At 45.0% G+C, this 25,716-nt stretch overlaps 1 protein-coding gene across 25 annotated transcripts in view; it reads left to right on the top strand.

Moving 5' to 3' along the window:
- Chd6 (chromodomain helicase DNA binding protein 6) overlaps positions 1–25,716 on the top strand; it is a 161,277-nt gene that overhangs the window by 118,422 nt on the left and 17,139 nt on the right. For 12 of the 25 annotated variants that reach the window (XM_039105105.2, XM_039105106.2, XM_008762345.4 and 9 more), the window contains 12 exons: positions 1,575–1,685; positions 5,197–5,399; positions 5,963–6,162; positions 6,626–6,785; positions 6,986–7,075; positions 8,046–8,149; positions 10,012–10,141; positions 11,939–11,999; positions 20,133–20,193; positions 20,785–21,001; positions 22,507–22,715; positions 23,638–25,209. In XM_039105105.2, the coding sequence (XP_038961033.1) occupies positions 1,575–1,685; positions 5,197–5,399; positions 5,963–6,162; positions 6,626–6,785; positions 6,986–7,075; positions 8,046–8,149; positions 10,012–10,141; positions 11,939–11,999; positions 20,133–20,193; positions 20,785–21,001; positions 22,507–22,715; positions 23,638–25,209 (3,118 nt within the window). Of the gene's footprint in view, positions 1–1,574; positions 1,686–5,180; positions 5,400–5,962; positions 6,163–6,625; positions 6,786–6,985; positions 7,076–8,045; positions 8,150–10,011; positions 10,142–11,938; positions 12,000–20,132; positions 20,194–20,784; positions 21,002–22,506; positions 22,716–23,637; positions 25,210–25,575; positions 25,613–25,716 lie in introns of those variants that run through there. The other 13 variants (XM_063283867.1, XM_063283866.1, NM_001107797.1 and 10 more) reach the window with 13 other exon arrangements.

The raw sequence follows: 25,716 nt of genomic DNA, 5'->3' as shown, positions 1-25,716 counted from the left end.
AGTCTCTTATCTCATGTCAAGATTTGTTCAGAAGGGCATTTTGTGCCTGGTAGAGGAAATATAGATAAACTGCATCTCATTCAACTCATACCAATCCAGTACCATTCTTTTTTTTTTTTTTTTTTCGGAGCTGGGACCGAATCCAGGGACTTGTGCTTGCTAGGCAAGCACTCTACCACTGAGCTAAATCCCCAGCCCCTCCAGTACCATTCTTTTAATGTGTGTGGCATGTTCAAAATACGCATGTGCACACGCATGACATTAGACGTCTACTTTAATTATTCTCTACTTTATTTATACTGAGGTAGGATCTCTCCCTAAACTTGGAACTGAATGACTCAAGATAATTAATCCTGCCATCTTGCCTTGTGTCTGCCTCCTCAGTGGTGGGGTAAGGTGGCTGCCACTCCTGCCAGAGTTGGTCATGCAGGTGCAGACTCCACTCCTCACCCTTGCAAAGCACCCTCTTTACCCACTGGGCCTCTTCCCAGCCCAGTGCCTCCAGTGCTGGTTTTGTTGGTTGTTTTGGGTTTGGGACTTCTTTTTCAGACGTAGTCTTTGTTTAGCCCTCACTAGTTTCAACCTCACAGAGTTTACCTGTCTCTCTGCCTCCCAGGTACTGGGATTAAAATTGTACACTACAAGGCCTTGTCCCACCACCCCAATGCCATGTTTAAAGCAGATACATATATACATACATACATACATACTTATTCACTATAAAACTGAAAGTTAAAAAAAAAAAATCTCCAAAAATTGAACCCTTTAGGACCTGGTAGCTGGAAATCTAATTCGGTTGGTAGTGTACCTACCTGGCTTGCACTAAGCCCTGCATTCAGTTTCTGCACCACATAACACTGAGCTTAGTATATCTGTAATCCAGCACCAGAGTGGAGAATATGGAAGCAGGAGCATAAAACGTTCATCCTTAGCCATACAGTGAGTCCAAAGCCAGCCTTAGCCATACAGTGCGTCCAAAGCCAGCCTGAGGCACTTGGGACCCTACCTTTAATAGGAGAGGAGGGGAGGGGAGAGGAGGGAGGAAAGAAGGGAAGGTGAGGGGAGAGGTGGTAACCTTTTATACACCTATTTAGTGGAGCTTCACAGTGCATGGCTCTCGTCCCAGTGCTTGAGAGGCTAAGGAGCACAGACTCTAGGCCAGCCTAGACTACATAGTGAGTTTAAGTCCAGCTCCCAGTATGCTAATAAAGCAGGAGGATTGCACATTTAAGGCCAGCCTAGATGTACTTGGTTATACTTTGTATCAAAAACCAAGCCAATAAATATTAGTTTATACCATACTAGACACTAGGTAATACATTGCTATTACCTAAAGGGGTTGTCTTTTTACTTTGAAGTTTTTATATTTCAAGAAAATGAGCCTGTGATTTTGGTTTCCTTAGGAAGGAAAAGGAGGAAAATGAATTGTTTTAAGATTTAAGATTTTCAAAGTGCTGTTAGTTTTTAGTTTTGATATGGATGGCTTTTGTGTTTCTGGTGAATTTGAAATTAGGTTTGGTATTTGTTTTGTATTCTGTTCAAACCAAACTTGTTAACTTTTGTCTCTTTCACAGGCTAGTTTTGTGGCTTCAGGAAACAGAACAGATATTTCCTTGGATGATCCCAATTTTTGGCAGAAATGGGCTAAAATAGCTGAGTTAGACACTGAAGCAAATAATGAAAAGGTACAGCATATTCTTTTCCTGGACACTTCATTGGGATTGCATGGGACCGTGCTTCAGTGGCTCAGACCAGTATTGACTCATAAGTCCTGATTCTTAAACAGAATCCTGTGGTAGCACACTTAAACATGGCTGGCACAGACAGCCCTTAGTGGATGTCAACTGTTAGACTGTTACAATGGCTAATGGGATATGTAGTCTGCTAGACACCCAAGAAGTTAGGTAAATGCAGGTAGAGATGGGACTTATAATTGGTTTATTTCAGGTTCGATGCTTTTCTAAAAGGACCCTCACCTCTTAGCAGTCAAAAGGAAGGAAAAAGGAAACACTTGCTGACTTTGGCTACAAAGGTAGTTTTTGGTAGTGTGTCAGGTTTTTCCCATTTCTGAACATGGGAGAGACCATGGATACCAGAATAAAACTAGACAGTGCTTTATGCTCACTCTTGAGCTTACCCAGATGAGTGGGAAGGAGATAGTGATGCCCCAGTGTCAGAGGCATGGTCACATTCTGAACATGATTGGCACCGCTGGCTGGCTGGCTAGCTGTGAGATACCTAGAAAATGTTAGTTCTCCTTCCTCTCTCCCTGACCCCATCACCTCACTTCAGGATGAATGCAGTCCTCCTTTCTGTTGTCTCAAGTGTAGGTTAAGCTCTGTGGTCCACAGACCTAGAAGACAGTTTCTTCTTAAAATCTAGCTGTCAGTGAGCAAAACCCACATAACTATTCTGTAGTTAGCATAACTATTGATGGTTACTTAACCCAGCTTCTTTTCTCCGAATAAAAATGTTACTTCTCCTGCTTAAAGAAGATTCTGGGCTCCTATAATTGCCTGCTTGAAGTGCCATCAAGGAACCACTCTGTGGCCAGGCAGTTGGGTAGGTGGGTGGAGATCTCACCCTATAGGCAGCAAAGGGCAGCTGGAGTCCTCCACAGTAAGTAGGTGACTGAGGCATAGTGACACTAGAATTGACTGCCTGGACTGTGTTGACCAGTGTTGGAGTTTCATCTGGCCTTGGGAAGAAGTGTACAAAAAAGGAGTAAGGAGAAGAATATACGGGGGCTAGAGAAGAAGCAATTGGTATGTCCAGTGAAGCCACTGAAATAAGATTCCTGAGCTCGGAATTTTGCCTTTTAGCAAAACATTAGTAGATATATCTAAAGGAGGCAGATAATATATGTGGCAGGGTGCGTTTGCTTCAGAAAGCTGCTGAGCAAAAGAGTCCTTTCACCTGTCCTGTCTCCAGAGCTCAGACTGCTCTCTGCATGCTGGGCAGAACAGCTAGGCCACCCACTCCAGGCTTCCCTGACAAGAGAAGGCTGCCACTTTGGGGTCTTTGCTTGCTAGAACGATGGCAGAAACAACCAACGATGGTGACAGCACTGGGGACTAAGAAACAACAGTTGGAGCAGGTCCCTGAGAGTTCCCTCTGCTTGTCCTGTCTGTTGGCGTACATGCAGCAGGTGTACTGTTGCCACCCTGCTGTGCTCCAGGAATGGACTGTGTTGCCAGCCCCCACACAGATTCCCTTGAATCCACGGATACAAAACACAGACACACAGTTGTTCAATTTCATCTTGTCTTAATGGCTCAATTGCTGGGCAATATTAAACGCCTGCAGCTGGTGTGCCCACCCCAATAGGGTGCTCAGCGCCCTAAATCTGTCCTCAACTTAAGTTGCTCAGTTACCTTTAATCCCAGCTCAACACCCCCAACCACCCACCTGTAGGAGCAGCCTTTGGCCAGTCCATCAGAGATCTCACGTAGCTAGTCACCTTTCTCCCTCAGAAACATGGCGAACTCTCTCCTCTACTTGCTTCTGTGTACTTGCCTGCAGGGACCTAGAAGTTCCACCTATTCCTTCTCCCTAGAAATTGGCCCATGGTTGATAGATCAAGAATCAATTGGGAAACAGGACCATATCTTCAGAACCATCCCTACACTTCACCTTTTTTGTCCAATTTAAAAAAAAAAAAACAAAAAAACTCTTCTCCCAGACATAACTTGAACAGTCGTGTAAATTAACAGTATGGTATGCAAATGATATGCAGTTCATCAGAGTTGTCAATTAGATACTCTACCATCATCCTTAACTTAAAGAGTTATGATTCTATGCCTGGATTGTCTAGATTTTTAGACTGTAACGCCATCTGAAAACCATGTCTTCTACTCTATAACCTCTCTCTCAATGTTAAACAACTTGAGTTTGATTACGAGACTATAACTAGCCTTTAACCCTGTCAGAAATGAAGAACGACTTAAACATTACCGGGGTATGGAGGGAGCCCCCAACACAGCCTCTCAGACTTGAACAGTTGTCGACAGCTAACTCTCTGGACAGCCCCTAATTCCTTACGGCGTTGGAGCATCGGTCTTCAGCCTTCTGGCCCATGATCATCTGACAGACCTTTGCAAAGCAGGATTAGGAAGGACTGCTCACCCAGCCTCGGCAGAGCTCTCAGTCAACTCTTCCCCGTAGTGTGTCTTCCCCCAGACAGTATTTTGTCTGCAGATGAAGTGGGCAGTTTCTGCCTAGTGGCTGAGCACAACTGGTGCTCAGTCTCCTCCTTGAACCAAGAAGGAGGAGCTGTCAGAAGCGGACTTGTCTCCTTGTCAGATGACTAAATAACATTAAATGCCATATTCTGTGCATTTCTGATGCTTCTGAAGAGAGAGGGGGAGAGAGGGAGTTAATCTTAAACTTTGAATACTCTTAGCTTTCTAACTGAAATATATCAAAAACACCTTATAATTAAATCAGAATCTAGCATAACCATGAGTTTGCTATCTGGTCCTTAAGTGTGTTACTTAATCATCTGAAAACAGTTTTTAATGGCAGTTACAGAAGGCCTGGTCTATGCCTTGTTTTCTTAAATGAGTTGCATAGGCACAGTGCCTATCTAAGAGTAACAAGATTAATCTCAAATTTTGTATCAATATAAGAAAACTTTAAATCTGTATCAAAATAAATTCCATACCAATATAAGAAATTATAACTTCAACTTTACATCAATTATAAAGGTTTAAGATTTTAGCTACACAACCCATTCCACTTACTTCCTCCCTGTTCAGAATTATGACCATTCCCACATTACCCCTACAGTGACAACTTATCTACCCCATCACCAAACACTCCACCCCGGGAACTGGGCTGAGGCCTCTCCACAGCTTCTTCCTGCTCAATAGGGAGGCAGAAGATTCCTTAAAGGGGCGAGGAGAGGTAGGAAAATTAGAAAATTTGGTTAGACTTAAGAAAGCTAGTTTTAGCATCTGTTATCCCGTCTCTGAGTATTCGGAAGGTTCAGAGCTTGACTGAAGTTCTGACTGAATCCATCTGAAAGGTTGGGTGAGGCAGAGTGACCTGGGATCCATGGCTTCCTCTGCCAGAGGCTGACACGGGCTGGTTCTTCCTCAGATGTTCCTGAGGAATGGATGACAGTGGGGTGCTTGTGCGCTGTGGTAAGGAATAAAGACAAGAGGGCCTCCTCCCCACAGTCTTCTCCGTTTCCAGGAAAGCTTAGTGATTGACCGGCCACGGGTGAGGAAACAGACCAAACACTACAACTCATTTGAGGAGGATGAGCTTATGGAGTTCTCAGAGTTAGACAGTGACTCGGATGAAAGGCCCACACGGTCCAGGCGCCTCAGTGACAAAGCCAGGCGCTACCTCCGCGCTGAGTGCTTCCGAGTAGAGAAGAACCTGCTCACCTTTGGGTAGGTACTGGCTCTGCTTAGGGGGAAGTGGGTGCTGTCATCCCCCACGGTCTTGTTAAATCCTTAGGATTTGTGCTGTGAGCGTCTAGCTCCTCTGGACACCAGCTAATGGCATCTGCTGGAGCAAAAGAAAGCTGTGCTTTGTACCCAAAATTCCTCTCACACTTGATGCTGTAGTATGGCCATTACTAGGATCTGCTTAAACACATCACAGCCCATCTCGTTACCAGTTTGCTGCCTCCCACCCAGGAATGCCTTGTAAGGAGTCAGGGCAGTGAATACTGCAGTTACGCAGTGGTCACTCCAACTGCACTTTCTCAGTTCCAGACTTACTCTCTGCCACCAGTATTACTTAACAGTCTAGACGCCATGTGAACCAGTGTCTGTGACCTTAGTGACGAGTGGGGCACTGTAGTCATAAAGTCCTTAGACCTTTCAAGACAAAGCTTTGGGGGTAACTGATAGACACCTGTAAGAGGATGAGAAATATCTTGTCTCTGATTTCTGCTGTATGAAGGATGTGTCAGTGACTTCCTCCAACACTTGTGTATTCTCACCATCAGCTGGGGCCGCTGGAAGGACATCCTGACTCACGGACGATTCAAGTGGCCCCTGAATGAGAAGGATATGGAGGTGATTTGCCGGGCTCTGCTAGTATACTGCGTGAAGCATTACAAAGGAGATGAGAAAATCAAGAGTTTTATTTGGGAACTAATCACACCTTCCAAAGACGGACAGGTTCAGACCCTCCAGAACCACTCAGGTAAGAGGAGAAGTAGCTCTGCTGAGGTCTTCTGTTGCTCCTGGGTGCCTGTGTTGTCTCACCATTTCTCACATGTGCTCTTGCTCTGTTTCCTGAGTCCATCAGGAATCCCCTGACTGGAGATTCACTCCTCGAGCTCTGTGGCTGCCTTTTATGTTTTACCATTCTGTTCTTGTCACTTCTGGCATGCCTATTCTTCTGTTATACTTCTCAGTACTTAGTCAAAGCTTCTTCAGGCCTTCTTCCTACTAGACCGTAAGAACCAAAAGTGACTGGCTGGGTTATTCCTCTCTTGGGTCTCCCAGGGCATTCATTAAGTCTTCCTGACCACCTTGGATTTTGTGGACCTGAGGCAGAGTGTCCACCAGAGCCCACCATGCCATTCCTGTACCCAGCCCAGATTTAATGCCCATGTTGAAGCCCTTTTGGCTCATCCAGATGCCTCACTATCTCTCCATTTCAGGCTTGTCTGCCCCAGTCCCCAGAGGGAGGAAAGGAAAAAAGACGAAAAACCAGCTGTTGCTCCCAGAACTGAAGACTGCAGACTGGTTGGCCACTTGCAATCCCGAGGTGGTCTTACATGATGATGGGTACAAAAAACACCTCAAGCAGCACTGTAACAAGTGAGTCTGTCTCCTGTTTCCCAAAGTTACCCCGGCTCAAACAGTCTAGGTTTCTGGGATACCCACAGAGAGCACCTGACTTCTAAGAACCAGTCAGGACATCCTCCCTCTGCTTCTGCTTATTAATTTTCCTGTCTTAATTTGGTGATGTGTTCTGAGTCTTAGGTTCCAGAGTATCGTATTAATGTGTTCTTTCATAGGGTGCTTTTGAGAGTCCGGATGCTGTACTACCTAAAAGCTGAAATATTAGGAGAAGCAGCTGATAAAGCCTTTGAGGGAACTCCTGCCAGGTAAAACATTAACCATATAGTTATCAGAGTTTAATAATTTATGTAAATTGCCTGCTGGTAGATTGACCAGATCCAGCCTCTTGTGTCAGGAGACCCACATTTCCGCCCTGCCCAAGGCAGCTACCCAGATAGCAAGCAGGTAAATAGAAAAGAAAGACCTCTACTCTCTTCTCGGTCAGTTACAGGTCCTGCTTAGGCTTAATGTATAAATGACACTCATCCCAAAAAGGTCATTTCTCCAGAGGCACTGTGCAGTAAAGCAGTTTCTGAAAAGCTGGGGCCACAGAACACTAACTTCATACACATCAGTCACAGAAATCCTGGCGGGCAGTTGTCAAATGCTACAGATGTAGGTGGTCTTCCATCCAAACCCCAAAACCTTTGGAAAGACTCAAGTGAAGAAAATCCTGCGCTCCTCGTGACACAGACAGGCCCAGTGGGGCTGGTGGTAACAGGCTTGCAAGCCTTGGCATGTGCCCCTGAGCTTCTGACCAGGAGCACTGCTATGCATGTTAGTTCTGACCTAACGAACCGCTTAGTTTCTGAAAGGCCCTCTTTATACCTGAGATTTCACCAATGTAAACCCTGGGGCAAGATAATTTAGAGAATATTATTTTAAGGATTCAGTCATGTCATGTAGTTCTGTCATTTGGGGGAGATGTTGCCTTTCCATGACCAGTATATCGAAGACTTTTGTTCTGGTTCTTAACTAAAGATACATATCAAAACCACTTTAATACACAAAACTACTTTACACAGAGTCACCTGAGGGTAGATTTTTCTGGGTCTCAAGAGGAGTCCTGGAATCAAACCGCTTCGTGAGCAGTGAGAGACACTAGCTGCAGCCTTCTGGATTGTCTTCACTGTTACTAAGCATTTGGCCAGGGATGTGGCTCCACACAAGGCTCAGTAGCTTTTGTGCTCCATCTGGATGGAAAGGGTACTTGAGACCACACTCTTCTCTCCACAGAGAGCTGGATGTCCTTCTGCCCGACATTGACTATGTGGAGATCCCAGTAGATTGGTGGGATGCTGAAGCTGATAAGTCCCTTCTCATTGGTGTGTTCAAGCACGGTATGTCTTTAAGAAACTGATCTTCCAGACCAGTTACCCAGAAAGCTTATTCTTCTGTTTTAATATGTATAGGAAATAATTGTTTAAGTGTGCATCTTGTAAGAAATATAGAATTTAGCATAATATTTGATATAAGAGGTAGTCATTTACATTTCAAATGATATATCCCTTCCCGGTTACCCCTCCACAAACTCCCCCATCCCATCCCCCTCAAGCAATGTAGACTATACATACATACAATGTAGGCTCTACATACATACTCCTGCAAATGCCCAACTGTTCCATTGTCTGATTGTGACAGTTCTGACCAGATGAGTGTGTGGCTCATAAGAATTCCGTAATATCTTACTAACAGACTTCAAAAGGGCAGCTGTGGTCACAAAGAATGAGCTCGATATTTTATCCTCCTCTCTTGCCTGGTTGTACTTAGTGTGGGGCTGTGTCCATCTTGTTCACTGGGGATAAGGTTGTCAGATATGCACACTTGTGTGCTTGTGACAGCCAGACACAGATGTTGGGTACCTTCTCTGTCACTCTGCTCCTAGTCACTTGAGACAGTTTCTGTCACTAGACCAGGAACTCATCATTTTACATCAAGGCTAAATGACCAGAAGCCCCAAGGAGCTTCCTGTTTCCCCTTACCCAGCGCTGAGGTTATAGGCAGCACACATAGCCATCCTTCGTTACGTGGATGTCAAGGACCTGGATTCGTGTCTTCATGCTCTCACAGCAAGCACTCTTTCCAACTGTATTAGTGACTCTTCTCTTGTTCCAGTAGAATACCCTGACAGAAAGCATCTTGGGAAAAAGGATTACAGTTTCTAGGGAGTACAGCCCATTGTGGTTTGTTGGTCATGACAATAGGAGTGTAAGTTAGGTCTAGAAGTTTGGTATGACCATAGATTTGGTCCTTAACTTGGACAAGCCTTGTCTTATAAGATTACATTATATTCTATACTACCTTCAGGAGACCCTGCATCTTCTCACCCCCAACTCTACCCCACCAAAAAAAAAAAAAGATTCTGTTAGATACAGCAAAACACCAGACATCCTCCTGCTTTAAAGTACAATTTTGGGGAACTATGGAGGTGGCTGATCTGGAAAGCGCCTGACATGTAAGCACAAGAACCTAAATTTGTAGCCCCAGCACCCACATAAAAGTGGGGCATGGTGGCACCTGAAGCTTTAACACTGGGAACTGCGGAAAGCACAGAGACAGATGACCTGAGCTCGCTGGTGAGCCACACTAAGCAGTCATTGAGTTCAGCACGACCTGGTCTGAAAAATTAAGGAGAGCAATAGAGGAAGATTAACACCAGCTTCTGGCTTTCACATGCAAACACATGAAGCATTTCTTCATCGTTTCATTGTCTTTAAAGTTCTTCTTCGGGGTCAGAATATTCCTTTTGTTTACCTTATACGTGATGAGGAACCAGTCCAAAGCCCTGGCAAGTATGTGTTAGGATTTTGTGATACTGGGTTTATAACACCAGGCCAAGTCTAGTAGTCCAGCAAACCGTCACCACGGTCCAGTTCACAGTTCAGCACTTCCATCCATCGTATTCATCTCCCTTCTCTGACTCACGAGATAGAGTGGGCTGGTCTGGAAACAAGCCCATTTGGGACTAACGGTATCCGAGTGGTGGACTAGGAGGAAGAGGTGGTAAAAGTAACCTCTGTGCTTCCCAGTGCTGTACAGAGCAGCAAACCAGTAAGAACCGTCTGCCTTCTGCCTGTTCACAAACACGCTGTTTACCTGAATTTAAGTTTGTTTTTTCTTGGTTTTTACTAAGTAAGGGAAACAGTGAATGTCTCAGACCAGGGACAGACCTGACTTCTGACAGTTGTCATTGCCTGCTCAGGTTATGAGAGGTACAATGCCATGCGGGCTGACCCAGCACTCTGTTTCCTGGAGAAAGTCGGCATGCCTGATGAGAAGTCCCTTTCTGCAGAGCAGGGTGTTACAGATGGAACCTCAGACATTCCTGAAAGGTGAGAAGCCACATAGGCCCACTCTGATGTCACTTGCCTTGCCACCAACTCGTGTCCTAGTCCACGTACATCCAGGGCTCTGTACCATTATGTATTCATGCTCTCTGTTGCTGTGACGAAGTACTGACCAAGAGCATTACAGTTTATTCTGTCTTAGTATTGCAAAGGGGGGTCTGTAGTCAAGGGGAAAGGATTAGCAGCAGGAGCAGGAAGCTGCTTGATGACATTTCATGGCTACAGGAAGTAGAACCCTGCTATGAATCCTCAAAGCCTATCCTTAGTGATGTACTTCTTCTACAGCAAGGCTCTACCTCTTAAAGGCTTCATAAGCTCTCACACTGGCGACCAAGGATCCAGAGCTGTGAGTCTGTGGGGACGTTTCTCACTCAAACCACCAGTTTACCTCAATGTCCAACATCTCTTAAGCCTGATGTGACCATGTCCTTCAAACAGCTGAGGCTCCATCCTACTGTGCCTCAGACGTGTTCTTTGGACCAAATCTCAATTCCTGTCCTTCATGGATTGCCCGGGCTGATTATCCTGCCAAGCTTGTTAACCATAGTCATCTTATTCTGGTCAGAGGGCTTTCAGGGGAATTTAAATCTCTTCCCCCTAGCAAAAAGTCCCACAGGCACAGCAAGCCTTCCTGATCATAGAGTTCCTCTGCTGATTGCTGTTTTTATTTCAGGGTCATACAACCCCCCCCCCGAGCAAGGCAGAGTCACGAGTCGCTGCCTCAGGTTGTCATAGTTTAGCATAGTGGAGGGTAGTACACAAAACACATGACTCATTCTCTTTGCCTGACTTTGATTTATTGTTGGCATAATCTCCAAATGCGTGACTTATCAGGAAAACAAAAGTTAACAGCTAAAACCTATAGATCTACAAGATATAAAGATGTTTAGAAAGTAGAATTTGTCTCTTAGATGTGTACTGTCAGCTTTGACCAGAGACCTAGCCATGAGAGTATGGCATTGCCAATAACCCCTGGTGAACCGTTTAGCTGTCATGATGCTCTCTGCCCCAAAGGCATTTTCTGTGGTCAGGATAAAAGTATATCTGGAGATGTTGACAAAGGCCTAGTGTGGTTAGTCATCCTGGTGTTAGTTAAATTAACTGATTCAGGAAAAACACTTTCTGGTTCAGGTGCTGCGTGTAGCTCAAAGCTTTTATATTTGTGGTGACTCCCATGAAGCACCTAAGGTAGGTAGGAGCAAAGGAGCTGACGCTTCACGAATCGTGAAGGACAGGCATCAGCAGTAATTAAGCTCCCAGGAGACAGGAAACAGTGAACCAAGTCACAGTGTGGAATCCGAGGGGACGATTTACCTTCCTTCTCAGCACTAGAGTTGTCTTCCTAGAAAGGACCTTGTGGGAGGAGTCTCTGTGCTTTGGGGTGGACACTCGATTAGCACAAGGTCAGGCTGTACTAGAGTTGTTCTCTTTCGGGTGTATGTGCTGACAGCTCTTGATGGGCTGTACTTACTTTTTCAGTGATAGTGTTGTTGAATGGTCAACCTCAGAGTGTGCCTGAGTAGATCACGGGGCTGCAGCCTCATACATGTGAGGTCTCAGGTGAATGGAAGTCCTTACCCACCTACATGATAACAGTCTTGGGTGGTAGTTTTTCTTGTTCTTAGTATCTCTAACGTTGTCTGAAAAGAAAAGGAAAAATCTTTTGAGTTTGAGTGCCTGTGAGAAACACCTCCTAGCCTTCCCTTTAGATCTGGAGGGCCTCTTTACAAGCACCCTGGTAGTAACAAAACTCCTAAGTGGTGTATAATTACTTTTATTTAGAGGCAACATAGATAAAGAAGACAGTGCTGAGGACAAGGTAGATGGTCTCCAGAAGCAAACGGTGAGTCAGATGTGCTGCACCGGCACTGCATGCTCTTCATGCCGACAGAGAGACGCCATCATGTGGGGAGTGGGATGGCACTGCTGCTCTTATTTTGTATCACCCTTTATTACGGAAATTCAAAGCATATAAACTAAACTGCGTTTGTATTCTAAAACATTTTTTCAGATAGCTGCAGCTTAAGATATAGTTGTAAAACACAGTACAGAGAAACCCTGTGTACCCTGTACCAAGGTTCCCCGGAGTAAGATCAGGTTAAGTCATTTAATATTCAGGATGGGGACACTGATGGAGTCAAGGTCAGAACATTTCAGTGATTACACAAGTCTTGTATCTACCTCATAACCGTTTGTTTGCCCCTTCCACCACATGATTGATCTTTTCTCCATTTTCGTAACTTTGTCATTTTAAGAATGGAATCACGTGGTATGAACCTTTGACAGATTTTTTTTTTCATTTATCATAATCTTAAAATCTATGCAGGTGACTGTCTGTTCCAACTGTAGTTGGTTCCTTTTTGGCTTTTGTTTTAAGTTGGGGACAGGAATGGTTGCTGAATGTTACTCCATAGCAGGGATATGGCATTGTTCATATAATGTACCTTTGTTTTCTGTTTTGGGGTAGCTGTGCCTCCTTCTTTTTTTTTTTTTTTTTTTTTTCTCCTACCCATTGGCAGTAATTAAGTGATCTGCTCTCTATGCTTCCTGCATCTATGTTGTCACTGTTTTCTGTGGCTCCACCTGCTGTGTGCAGCAGTGCCTCCCTGTGGTGACCTGCAGTGCCTCCCTGTGGTGACCTGTAGTGCCTGCCTGTGGTGACCTGCAGTGCCTGCCTGTGGTGACCTGCAGTGCCTCCCTGTGGTGACCTGCAGTGCCTGCCTGTGGTGACCTGCAGTGCCTCCCTGTGGTGACCTGCAGTGCCTCCCTGTGGTGACCTGCAGTGCCTGCCTGTGGTGACCTGCAGTGCCTCCCTGTGGTGACCTGCAGTGTCTCCCTGTGGTGACCTGCAGTGCCTGCCTGTGGTGACCTGCAGTGCCTCCCTGTGGTGACCTGCAGTGCCTCCCTGTGGTGACCTGCAGTGCCTCCCTGTGGTGACCTGCCGTGCTGCTCTGGGCCACATCTCTGAGCTCCGCGCAGTACAAGTTCTCGGATGTCCTTTACTTTCATTGTGCTGTCCTAGAGGTTGTGAAAGATTCCAGATGCGAGTCCTGGGTTTTTGTTGTTGTTTTTTGATTTTTGATTTTTTTTTTTTTTTTTTTTGAGACAGGGTTTCTCTGTGCAACCCTGGCTGTCCTGGAACTCACTGTGTAGAGCAGGCTGATGTTGAAGTTAGAGATCCTCTGCCTCTGTCTCCTGAGTGCTGGGATTAAAGGTGTGCACAACCATTGCCTGGCCAGATCCTCCTCCTTTTCTCAGATAGGTGGTTTGTAGATATTTAAATAACGAAAATTAGATCAAGGTTCTTCAACCTGTTGATCCATAAATACCTCATCAAATTACTTTTGCACCTTTGAAAAAATGTACTTGTCCTGTTTGTGAGGCTCCGTTGCCGGGAGTAGAACTTAGTCTAAATTGTGGCCATGTCTTAAGTCTTAAAGTGGAACTGGCTTATTCCTTTCCATGCTTTCTTTTTCAAAATTATTTGACCTTTACTTACTCTGTGCCTTTCTGTGTAACTGTAAAGGTTTCGTGTAAATTATGTAGACAGGTGACAGGCTCAGCAGGTGAGGGCACCGGTGCACGCCTCAGCTCATCTCCTGGGACCACATAACAGAGAGCTGACTCCTGCAAGTTGTCCCCTGACTTCCACATGGACACACTCACTAAATAAGTATTTAGTTAATATAAAATTTCTGTATTTTCAGGGACTTGCTCAATTTTAGTAAGAGTTACATTAAACCTTTTTTATCAATAAGAGTTATAATTGTAAGATGCTGCTGACTGTCCCCATTTCACCCTCTGTCTCTTTCATCAGCATGAAAGCTCTGTGCATTTGTGAATTCATCTCATTGTTTCTTCTTGGGAGTGATTGTGAGTGCTGCTGTGATCTCACTTCCTTTCCCTTGTTCCTTACTGTGTGCAGAAACCCAGTGTGTATTTTACACATGCCCCGCACCCTTCACTTGTTTCAGACTTGTTTAACCATTCTAGGCCATTTTTCATGGATTTCTTTGGATGATGATGTTGTTGTTGTTGTTGTTGTTGTTGTTGTTGTTGTTGTTGTTGTTGTTGTTGTCATTGTCATGTCGTCGTCACTGTCATCTGCAAATACAAAGTTAAAATTCTTCCTCTGGTCTAAATTTAAAACTTGTTTCCTTTTTTTGGATTATGGTACCGGCTGAAACTTTTAGCACTTTATTGAGTGATATTGGTGGAATAAATACCCTTGTTGTAGCCACTAGGAGTTAGACACTTATCATTAGAATAATATTAATTAGGGGTTGAAGAGGCAGCTCCTCGTTTCCGAGTACCTGATCTCAGAAGATGTGGGTTCCAGTCCCAGCATCCACACGGTGGCTCATAACGATGCATAGCTCCAGTTCTAGGGACCAGGCACTCATACTGTCCACATACATACATGTAGGCAAAACATACATGAACATACAGAAAGTACATAGTTTTAATTCTTATAAAAATAATACTAATTATAGATCATTTTTATAGACCTTTATCAAAAACAAAAGGCATTTTCATAATTCTAGTTCCTGAGTTTTTATCATAAATAGATGTTGAATTTTGTCATATGCTATTTTCCCATTAGATAAAAGTGGTCTTTTGGTTTTTGTCTATTTGTTTGTTTGTTTTTTCTTATTTGGCCTGTCAATAACATGAGCTACCATGATTAGTTGACAAATATTGAACCGAACATATAGCTCTACTATAAGCTCTGATGGTCATGATACTGAGATACAGATATAGATAATAACTATACTGAAGTACGGATTACTTATGTATTACCGAATCTATTTGATAATACTTTTTTTTTTGCTTCCCTTTTATTTGTGAGGGTATGTTACGTATATGCAGCACACACACATGCAGTGCATCACACATACATTTTTTTCCAGAGTGAAGGAGCATCTATGGATGTAGAGCACAGGGTTAGTGTCCAGAATCATTCTTAATTGTTCTTTTTTTCATATTCGGTAAGACAGGGTCTCCTCACTCAATGGCTAGTGTGGTATGACCTCACTGGTATGGCTAGTCTCTCTAACCAGTTTGTTCTAGGGTATCCCTCTCCTGAGACTGGGATGATAGACAGAGCCACATACAAACTGGAGTCTTCACACTTATGCACACTGACCCATCTCCCCAGGCTCTTAATGATGCTTTATGTAAGACTTTTCACATATGCACCAGTGAAACGTGGTCTGTGTGCACACTGTGGAAGATCTTTTTCTAGTTTTCCAGTCAGGTCATACAAGTTTGTGAAATGGGTTCCTGTTTTCTGATAGAGATTGTCTTGAATGCTTACCAGGTATGTGTGCATACCCCAGGAGCTGAAGGCCTTGCCTGAGCCCCGGTGCCATTTGAGCAGCCTCTGTCTTTGAGCAGTAGAGCACATGAGTCTGGCAAGTGCCATGGATCCTGATATCAGAAGTTTGCACAGCACTATCCTTTGGTGATTCTACTTAGCCAGAGTCTCCACTCTCCTGATCACACAGTGATAGTCTGTTCTGTTCTTTACTATTTGCATACATTCTCTCTCAGCTTTTTGTTTTCTGATTTGCTTCAATTCACTGTGTCTCAAGCCTTTACAGGACAGGAAAATAAGTCCTTGAAAAGTTGATGTCCCATGTGGGAAAGTGGTGTTATTACTACTGCTCAAAGTGCTGAGCGTGTACTCCCAGACACACTCACACACACTCTCACACACTCTCTCTCTCTCTCTCTCTCTCTCTCTCTCTCTCTCTCTCTCTCCCCTCCCCTCCCCTCCCTCCCTCCCTCCCTCCCTCCCTCCCTCCCTCCCTCCCTCTTTCCCTCCCTCCTACTCTCCACCCCCAGCCCCATTCTGTTAGAATGTTGACTGGCTTGATTGTATTCAGGCAACCACAGCAGCTTTGACTTCATGGGACCAGCAGACCTGTTATGTCTAGACCCGAATTTGTTTTTATTTCTTATCATAAATCATCTCCAGCTCCTTGCTACTCTGACCTTCAAGAGTGCACATTAGTCATTCTCTTTAACATGACATTCAGAGTTTCAAGGTTGGGAGGGGCTGTGGGAGTGACAATGTCTGCTCCTCATGCCCTCTCTCTGTCCTAACGTCTGTGATGCTTTTAATCAGCAAAGTTACCAGCTACAAGGTACAAGGTTCAGAAGTTGGGTTTTATGAAGCACACACAGTTTTAAGAGTGTTTGTGTTTCGAATGGTCACAAACCCAGAATTGTCAACCGTGTTTATCATACCTGTATGCATATTGGGAAGGTTAGCATCTCTGTCAACAAAGATAACAACAAGTAATGAAACAGCTTTTGTTACCACAGTACCTTGTGGCAGGTACTGTCTGTGCTGTGCTGCAGTTCCCATGGCCCATATCTAGGCTGCGTCTTGGGTACTTTCTAAAATAGTAAAGCCATAATAGGATGAAATTGTGGCCAATAGGAGATGAGGGATTAGGAGGGGGAAAACTTATAAGGGAATTTTATGACGTAACTGGTCAAATCCTACTGTAAGGAACCTTTAGTCAGGAACCAAACAAGAACCCATTTCTTGTGGGTTAAAGGGTTGAAGATAATCTAAACTCAGTATTATTTGTATGTAAATTTTGTTCATACCTACAAACAGGCATCATTCTTTCCTCTTTGTACGGAATTAGAGCACATAGTCTCAGTCAGCTGCATAAGTCCTAACCAAACCGAAGGACACAGGCAGAATCTCTTGTCTGCTCACATTCCTCCAGATCTTGCAGGCTCTGTGATAGACACCCGAGCTTGATGCCAATTGTTTTTATATCTACTTTGCACACAAAGCTTATACAAAGGTCAGATGCTTGACCCTTCCTTTCTTGCAAAATGAAAACACCAGCAGGGTCTTTTTGACTCTATTTCAGACCTCTTGTTGGCTGTAGACAGAGACCTTGCGTTCTGCAGACTCCTTTCTTCCTCTTAAGCTCAAGAGTCACCTCTTAGACCTGTCCCAGCAGTCCCTAGTTGATGTTCTATGTTGCTTACGGGACTGTGTGCACAGCCACTGCTTGTCTTTCCCTCTTACCCACCAGACAGAGTCCCCGGGGCTAACGCTTCTGATTCTTCCACTTGTATAGTCCTGAAGTCTAGCATTTACCGGGTACTTGTTATTTGGCCAACAGCTGTGTTGACACTTGGATTTGGTAAAGGCATAGGAGAAATCCTGAGTCTGCAGATCCAAGTCTGCACTGCTGCTGCCACCTCAACCAAGACAAAATCCTGGAGGAGCAGCCCTGAGCAGAAGGGACTGGGCCTTCTAGTTTTGAGTAAGGATATGTACTCAGTCCTCAGGAGGGAAGAGTCATGCACACAGCCGGGCCACTCTCAGATGCTGGCAGTGCTTTGGAGGGCAGGCACACGGTGTGTGCGTTCACCTGCTGCATAGGGGGTACCAGCGCCTCAGCAGCCACCTCTGAGTCTGAGTCTCCTCTTCACCACTGATGACTACCGTAACAGTTTCCCCACTCCACACATTCTCCAACTTCAAACATTGTTAACAGTAAATTTTTAAAAATTCTTAGGCAATACTGACTACAGCCTATGCAGCCTTTTCCCGAGACTCCGTAGCCTCAGTGGTGCTGTTGCTGCTGGTGGTGGTTCTTGGGAGTCCGCATAAGAGCATGTGTTCCAGGGAAAGGAGCAATGCTAAGTCCTGCTCGTTACATCCCCTCTCCCAGCCACTGGCTGTCAATGCTTTGTGCCTGCATGTAGATTAATCATGCTCCACAACCACCCTGTAATAAGCTGGATAGCACTTTCTCCATCTGCAAAAAGAACAAGCACATCTTAGAGAGAAGGAAGCGTCTTGCCCAAAGCCAAAGAACAGAGGCTTTTGATCTCAGGATGGAGAAATTGTGTTCTGTCTGTCCCCTGTCATCAGCACTCTTGGTCCCTTACCTGAAGTCAACTCATATTTCTTTTTTTTTTTTTTTTTTTTTTTTTTTTTTTTTTTTTTTGGTTCTTTTTTTCGGAGCTGGGGACCGAACCCAGGGCCTTGCGCTTCCTAGGCAAGCGCTCTACCGCTGAGCTAAATCCCCAGCCCCCAACTCATATTTCTAAGATGAAGATGTCTTCCCTATGTAAGCAGAAACTGGTGTTCCATGTTAGACTGTGAGCTCAGCTGTGAGTCTTTCTCTGTGCCAACAACTGTCGCTTCCTGTGCATCAAACTCACATTCATTGGGTTACTTGGCCATGTTCTGTCATTCTGTTGAGGAGAAATGCTTTACAAAAGATGGGATACAGAAAAAGCACTTATTAGTACCAAGAATTTTCCTCCATGAGTGTTTACTCAAGGATGACTCACATTTACTAAATGTCCCAGCAGAAACTGCCAGATAGATAGACTGGAGAAGAAGACTGTGCTAGCCTCACACCACACTGGGAGCCATAGCTGTAGGCGAGCCCTTGTCAGCTGCCATTATGGCTTGAGAGGGAACCTGTCGCTCTGCTTCATAGGCTGGTGCACTCTACCACCCATGCTTTCTTTATCTGCTGAAGAGTATTTTCCCCTGCCAGTATCTGTACTTAAAATGTCAGCGTTCAAAATACCTCACAGATGGTCTAGCCACATCTAAAACGGATCTTTTTGGCTGGAAGACCTAAGATGTAGTAGGGTTTTTTGTTTTACTGAGGAGTAGGATGAGGTGGCACTTTCTGATGCCCTTTCAAAATGGCAACATAGATTATCCTCAGGTTTCTGCTCTGTTAAATAGCAGGAGATAGTTCTGGACAGTAGAAGGCAGCTTAGCTAGGGCTCCCCAGTTCTAAGTGTCTTTTCACTCTCCAAAGCCAATCTTATCTGGAACTCTCTTGGTACCTTTCAACTTGGTCCTTAAGTCAGACTACTTGTGTTCGAAGCCCATGTTTTAGCCTGAGATCCTGAGCGGCTCACCAAGCCTCCTGGGCAGTTTTCTGGATCTGCGAGACACAAATAGTGATAGTTCTGTCCCCAGAGACAGTTGTGATAACCAGAGGAGCCATGTGAAGGGTCATGCGCCGCCACCCCCATTATTCTACACAGGAGAAGTAATGTATTCAGAAAATAGACTTCTTTCTCTGCATTCTCTCTACTCTCTCTCTAGGGTTTTTCGCTCCTGGATCCAAGCATGGCTTCAGGGCCTTAAAAATGTTTTGAGTTTTGATTCTTGCAGGCTGTATGTTTCTAACCACCTTCACTGTGTCAGAGCACCTGTCTCCTGCCCAGGAGCGAGCAAGAGCTTTCAATAAACCCCACTAGTGAACAGCCTAGACAGGGCCACGCCACTCACCGCCACAGTCTTCCTGTTTCCTACCCTCTTCCAAGTAGAACAGGCTTATCTTGGGTATCTCCTTTTCCAGTCCCAAATCATCATCTGAAAAGAACGTTTGTGAAGTTTTGCTTTGAGACAGGATAGAGCTAATGAAGCAGTCTGCTCGGCCACTTTTGTTAATGCACTGACATGATGAATTTTGTGCTTCTGCTCTTCCTCCAGGTTTGTTTGGAGCTTCAGATCTTAATTTTAAGTTCCTGGGGTTTTACACCACTGGGGCTCATGTCTGGAGCAGTCATGTTTTGTATAAAAAAAAAAAAAAGGTGTCCATGTCCGTAATGAACAGTAATTGACCCCTTTTCACAGTGAAAAACCAAAATTTTCTTTGTGAGATGGCAGTATTAAATTGCCAGTGGTGGTGGCAAAACATATTTAAATTCACAACTAAAAACAGAAATGGTGCCTATAAAATGAAATTGAGTTCCCATCCCTTAACCTGATTCTCTGTGGGAAGACGCTCTGGGGGAGGGCATGTGAGAGGAATTGCATAAGTGAGCCATGTTCTGAGGCCTGTCTGGGTCTTATGATGTCCACAGGCCTCTCTGTGCATGCATTGTCCTTGCAGCAGGGCCTTTCTCAGTGGTTTCTTCTGGGCTGCAGTTTCGCTGATGCAATGGCTTCATTTATCCCTAGGCGAGTCCCAGTGATGGAAGTGATGGCATTTTTGGTGAAAAGAAGGATGACAGCCAGGCAGGTGAGACTGTGTCCTGCAGGCAAAGTAAGGCCCCAGTTTGTAGTTCCTGTGCAGTTTATATCAGTTTATATAAATCGGTGCTATCTTTAAGGAGACTTAAAAGTAAGTTGACCTGTATCAAGCTTCCCTAGAGTGACACATGTCTCTGAGTTCCTCCACTTAATACCAGATGCGAAAGTAAACAAGTGCTGTCCTCAGAACAGCACCTGACCAGTAAAGAAGGCACTGTGGTCTCACTGATGTGCAGTGATTGTACCTCAGCTCAAACTGGACTGGAGCTTTGGTAGTTGGAAAGGTCAGCTGCATAGAAACCATGACTGTGAAGAAGGCGACAGAATTTTGCTCTTTCCTTTCTGTAGAGTGATTCTGCCCTCCAGAAAGAGGTGTATTTAAGCAAGAAGGGCACTGACCACAATGTAAAGCTGTTTTTAAAGCAAAGGGTTGCCTTTCCCACTAGCCTCACTCCTGACTGACATTAAAGCAGCTGTTTTAAGTTACTACGCCTGTTTTCTTTGTATTTAAACAAACAAGGAAAGACCCTCTTGTTGCATTTGCATGTGTAAATACTAATGTCCTCACTGATGTTTGAAGCCCAGGATGGCTCCGACCCAGACAAATCACCCTGGCCAGTTTCCTCTGCCCTCACTGCTCGACTAAGGCGTCTGGTCACTATTTACCAGCGCTGCAACCGCAAGGAGCTGTGCAGACCTGAAATCCTAGGCCCAGGTAACCAAGGATACTGGGTTCAGGAGGAGGTGTTCAGGAGAACTTCAGACATGGACCTCATCAACAAGGAAGCCCAAAAAAGGTAACATAATAGCCAGTGCAAGAAAGCATGTTAAACTAACTGGTCACTGGGTAAAGGGGACAAGGAAGGCTAATAGCTAGAGGTACATGGGTTAGCCCCAGGTGATAGATTGTCTTCAGAGTTTCTTAACCACAACCTCCAATAGTGTGTGGGGAGGCAGCTAGATCTAGGACCCTCTGTGCATAATGCCTGGGGGTAAGCCTGTCTAACGTGTTATTCCAGAAGTCAGACTCCAGTTTCAGGAATGTAGCTTTAAAACACCACACTGATATATGTCATACCGTTTTAAATCCCCTGATTCTTGTAACAACAAAAGGAATAGTGTGTGTTGAAGCTGTCCTACTATAATCTCATGTTTATCAAGACTTTGAGATCAGTGAGTACATACAAAATCCAAACCCAGAAAGAAAGTGTATATGCGCATAGCTACTTGATCATATTGGCCATAGGCCAGTAAGGCTAGGAATGAACACAACAGAGCTGCCGTTCTTAGTCTTTAGACTATTTTTCTTCAGAGGCAAAGTCCAGCAAATTAAAAGATAGAAAATTCCATTTTTTTCTCTATGCTCCCTCTGACAGTACAAAATTTGGAAGTGTATCTCACACAGCTACAGATCCCCTTCCTTTTTTTTCCTTTTTTTCGGAGCTGAGGACCGAACCCAAGGTCTTATGCTTGCTAGGCAAGCGCTCTACCACTGAGCTAAATCCCCAACCCCACAGATCCCCTTCCTTTTTCTCATTCTTCTACTGATTCCTCATCCCAACCTCTGTTCCCAGCTGGGATGTAACACCATATCCAAGAAGCTGTCATAAAGATTGTGGTGACAGGTGACAGGAGCTTACCTCTAAGTACTGTCTCAACACTGTTGAGGACTTTTGTGTCCAAGTGAAGCTGACTGACATCGGCCACCACCCACTTAGCAGGAGAGAGAAACTAAGGGAAGATGGGAGTCAGAGCCCTTGCCTTCTCAGTAGGAGAGGTTGAATGAGATGGAACAGAAAGACCCCAGAGCCTGCATTCAGTGTCATGAGGGAAAGACAAAATACAGTAGGTGGTATTTTTAATATTTTAGCCTTTATCTCTTATAAGTGAAAGTTTAACTAGATAAAAATCAATGACCAAGAAATAGCACGGTCTACATACCTGACTTTGAAAAACAGAGATGAATACCAGAAGGGGAGCTGAGGATTTGAAAGTAGCTCTGTCTTTGGGAGTAGGTGTGAGCCTCTCTACCCTGCTTGACTTAAAGATAGACAATAAAATATACACGCCAGCTCACCTGCTCTCTGGATTTTACAGGCTCCTACAGTGTGTGCTTTAGTAAGTAGTTGGCTCTCTTAATAAAGGATAAGCCAAGCTTACCAATACAGATGTGTAATCCCAGAACTCAGGAAGAGGGTGCAGGCAGATCTCGAACTCAAGACTAGCTTGGGTCCCAGGGTCACAGCAAGATCCTGCTTCTAAAGGGACAAAGCAGCTCACCTTTCCTCTCCGTAACTCTCAGGTGGACTAGAAGAGAACAAGCCGACTTCTATAGAACCGTGTCTTCCTTCGGTGTTGTGTATGACCAGGAAAAGGAAGCCTTTGACTGGACGCAGTTCCGCGCCATTTCTCGCTTGGACAAGAAGTCAGATGAGAACCTGGAGCACTATTTTCATAGTTTTGTAGCCATGTGTCGGAATGTGTGTCGTCTTCCCACATGGAAAGATGATGGTGAGAAAACTTGTCACCGTGTCAGCAGGGAGGTGGGAAGAGAACATGTTAAGTTTACAATGCAGAAGCACCATAGCTGAGCTATAAAAGTGAAGTCTATCTGAAGAATTCTGATAAAGATGGGCAGGTTGCTGGGGGTCTGTGAACTCGTAATTCAGATCTTCAAGTTCCCCAAAGGCATAATTTGTGTGAAAGCTGAAATTTAGTTAACACCTCACGGCACTGTTCATAGGTCAACATTAACTATGCTTTCCAAATATAGGGTGGTTTGTTTTGTTTTGCTTTTTATGATCAAGATCTAGGAGCTGGAGAAATGGTTTAACAATTAAGGGCACGTGTTGCTCTTGGAGAGGACCTGAGTTCAGTTCTCAGCACTTGTATAACGGCCCCAGGCATGCACCGAGGTGCGCAGAGGAAGAACTAAGTGTTTTCTATGTTATTAGCTTAGGTAAAATAAGTGCTGTCGTTGAGACACCTTCTGGCCCAGTAGGCGACCCTTCTGATGTTTCCGCCTGGTTGGAATTCAACCCAGCTTCCCTCCCCCTGTTCCCCCTCTCCAGCCTCTGTGTTTGGTTAAACTGTTCTGGGCCAAGTTGCTGCATTGTAGGAAACCAGAAACATTGTAGGAAACCAGCATTGAGCCTCTTGCCCCAATTGTGGCTTGGTTTTAAAGTGTGTTCATTGGAGTCGGGGAGCTAATGTGGACCCTTCAGTCATACTGCTGAGACTTCATTCGACTCCTGCTCTGCCACCTTAAACGGAATGGCTTTTCAGTGCCTCTCCTTACGGCCCTTGAGACAGGAATGACTGTATCAGGATTTTTTGGAAGTTGGAGAACAGATACCATTGTTTTAAGTGGGAACCATTGCTGGTTTCTGTTTTACAGCAGCCTTGTGTGTAAAGCTCTGTGTGTTCTCTCCAGGTCCCCCTGATGCCAGCATCTATGTTGAGCCCATCACCGAGGAACGGGCAGCAAAGACTCTGTACCGCATTGAACTACTGAGGAAAGTCCGTGAGCAGGTGCTCACGTGTCCTCAACTGCATGAGCGCCTCCAGCTTTGCAGACCCAGCCTCTACCTCCCAGTCTGGTGGGAATGTGGGAAACATGATCGAGACCTGCTTATTGGCACCGCCAAACATGGGCTCAACCGCACTGACTATTACATCATGAATGACCCCCAGCTGTCCTTCCTAGATGCCTATAGAAACTATGCCCAACACAAAAGAACTGACACCCAGGCTCCTGGAAGTCTCTGTTGCCTTTACCAGGGCAATTCTAAACTATATGAGTCTCTTACTTATACGCCAATGAGTAGGACTTCAGAGTCTCTTGAAAGTGAGCCAGAGAATCTGGTAAAAATGGACAGCAGGGACGATCATCTCTGCCTGCCTGAGGCTGGTCTGCCTGACATAACCTGTGAAAACTTTGTTTCCAAAGTTCAGGAAGTCATTTCTCTGGACCATGATGAAAGCTTGCTGCCGGAGTCTTTGGAGAACATGATGTATGGCAAGACAGGACTCAGCCAGGAGCCACGATCTTTTCAGGAGGCCCCAAGTACCAACATGCAGTCCAGGAAAAAGACTGTCACCGTCTCAGCCAGCAGAGACGAGAGCTGCCAGCTTCCTGGTATTGAGGCAGAAATTACTTCAGCTTCCTCTCTCATGAGCAGCTTAGAAGCAGGAGTGGCCAAGATGAATATTAAAAATGGAAAGCATTTGTTGGTATCGATCTCAGAAGAAGGGGAGCCCTGCTGCAGCGAGACAGGGCGGAGCCCTGAAAGCAGAGGCCGCCTGGAGGCCAGATGCTTAGCTTCCCCTACCTTAGATACAGGGCACGAAAGTGGGTTTGTAGATCTGTGCAGCCTTAGTGTCTATGACTCCAAAAGAAACTTCTCATCAGATCAGCAATTAATTGATTTATTAGAAAACAAGAGTTTAGAAAATAAGTTGATTTTGAATCAGAGTGATGAGGAAGAGGAAGAAAATGAGAAGGAAACCTTAGCCATAGTAGCCAGCACCACAGAAAAGCCAGCGGTCTTAGATTTCACCCAGCCCACTGCAAGCATCCCAAGGGGAAAGAACCTCAGCTTCCACCAAGATGAAGCCAAGAAAGGAAGGCTGGAGGTGGGAAGCAAGACTCCTGGACCACAGAGGGCCTTTCCTCCCTCAGCCAATCAGTGCCACTGCAAACACATTGAAAGGTGGGCACATGGCCTGGGGAGTGAGGAATCTGAAGGAGAGAAACCCAAGGCTTACGAGCCAGACCCGTACAGAAGCAAAGCCAATAATACCACAGTGGAAGGTGAGCCTGCTATTATTCCAACAGAGCCATTTAAACTGAAGCATGAGCTTTTAAAAGAACCGTGGAAAGAAAGTTCAGAGGGGGGGAAGAGTTTCTCCATGTATGTTCCCGAGGGAAGTGAACCCAAATCAGAAGAAATGGATTTTGAGAATAAAGATGATTATGAGAAGGATGGAGCCTGCCACAGTCAAGGTACAGTATGCATAGCTGTGATGTGACGGGAAGAGGGATGCTGGCAGAGCCACAGTCGCTAGTTCTAACTCCTAAAGTGGGCCTACCCACCCCCACCATGTGGGTAAACCCAAGAGGTACAGACAAGGTCTTGATCTGTAAATTCAGCAGAGTAGTTCAGCTGAGTCACCCCAGAGCTGGGGTGACTGCGGACAAACAGTGCCTGCACTGCCTCAGCCATATTACCTAGAGGGACTGTGCTTACGTGCAGAGGATGCAAAGTGGCACAGGGAAATGCTTTGTTCCTACACTACCTGCACTGAGCTAGCTGAAGTAGAGCAGCTTTGGTAAGAGACCTGCAACTAATACAGGTGCATTAATTTGCAGGAACTCCAAAAATACAAGTCAAGTTGGCCTTGTTGAGGTGAGCATAGAAAGCGGTTGTTGGTGTTATCGTCAAAACCCTGTGCTTTATGTCAGGGCGTTTGTGTTAGGTTTCTTTTAGAACTGAACACAAATAAAAATAAC

The sequence above is a fragment of the Rattus norvegicus genome, chromosome 3 (genome assembly GCF_036323735.1).
Source record: "Rattus norvegicus strain BN/NHsdMcwi chromosome 3, GRCr8, whole genome shotgun sequence".
NCBI classification, from domain to species: Eukaryota; Metazoa; Chordata; class Mammalia; order Rodentia; family Muridae; genus Rattus; species Rattus norvegicus.
The sequence above is the reverse complement of the archived record's forward strand: the minus strand, read 5'-3'. Positions and strand labels throughout refer to the sequence as shown.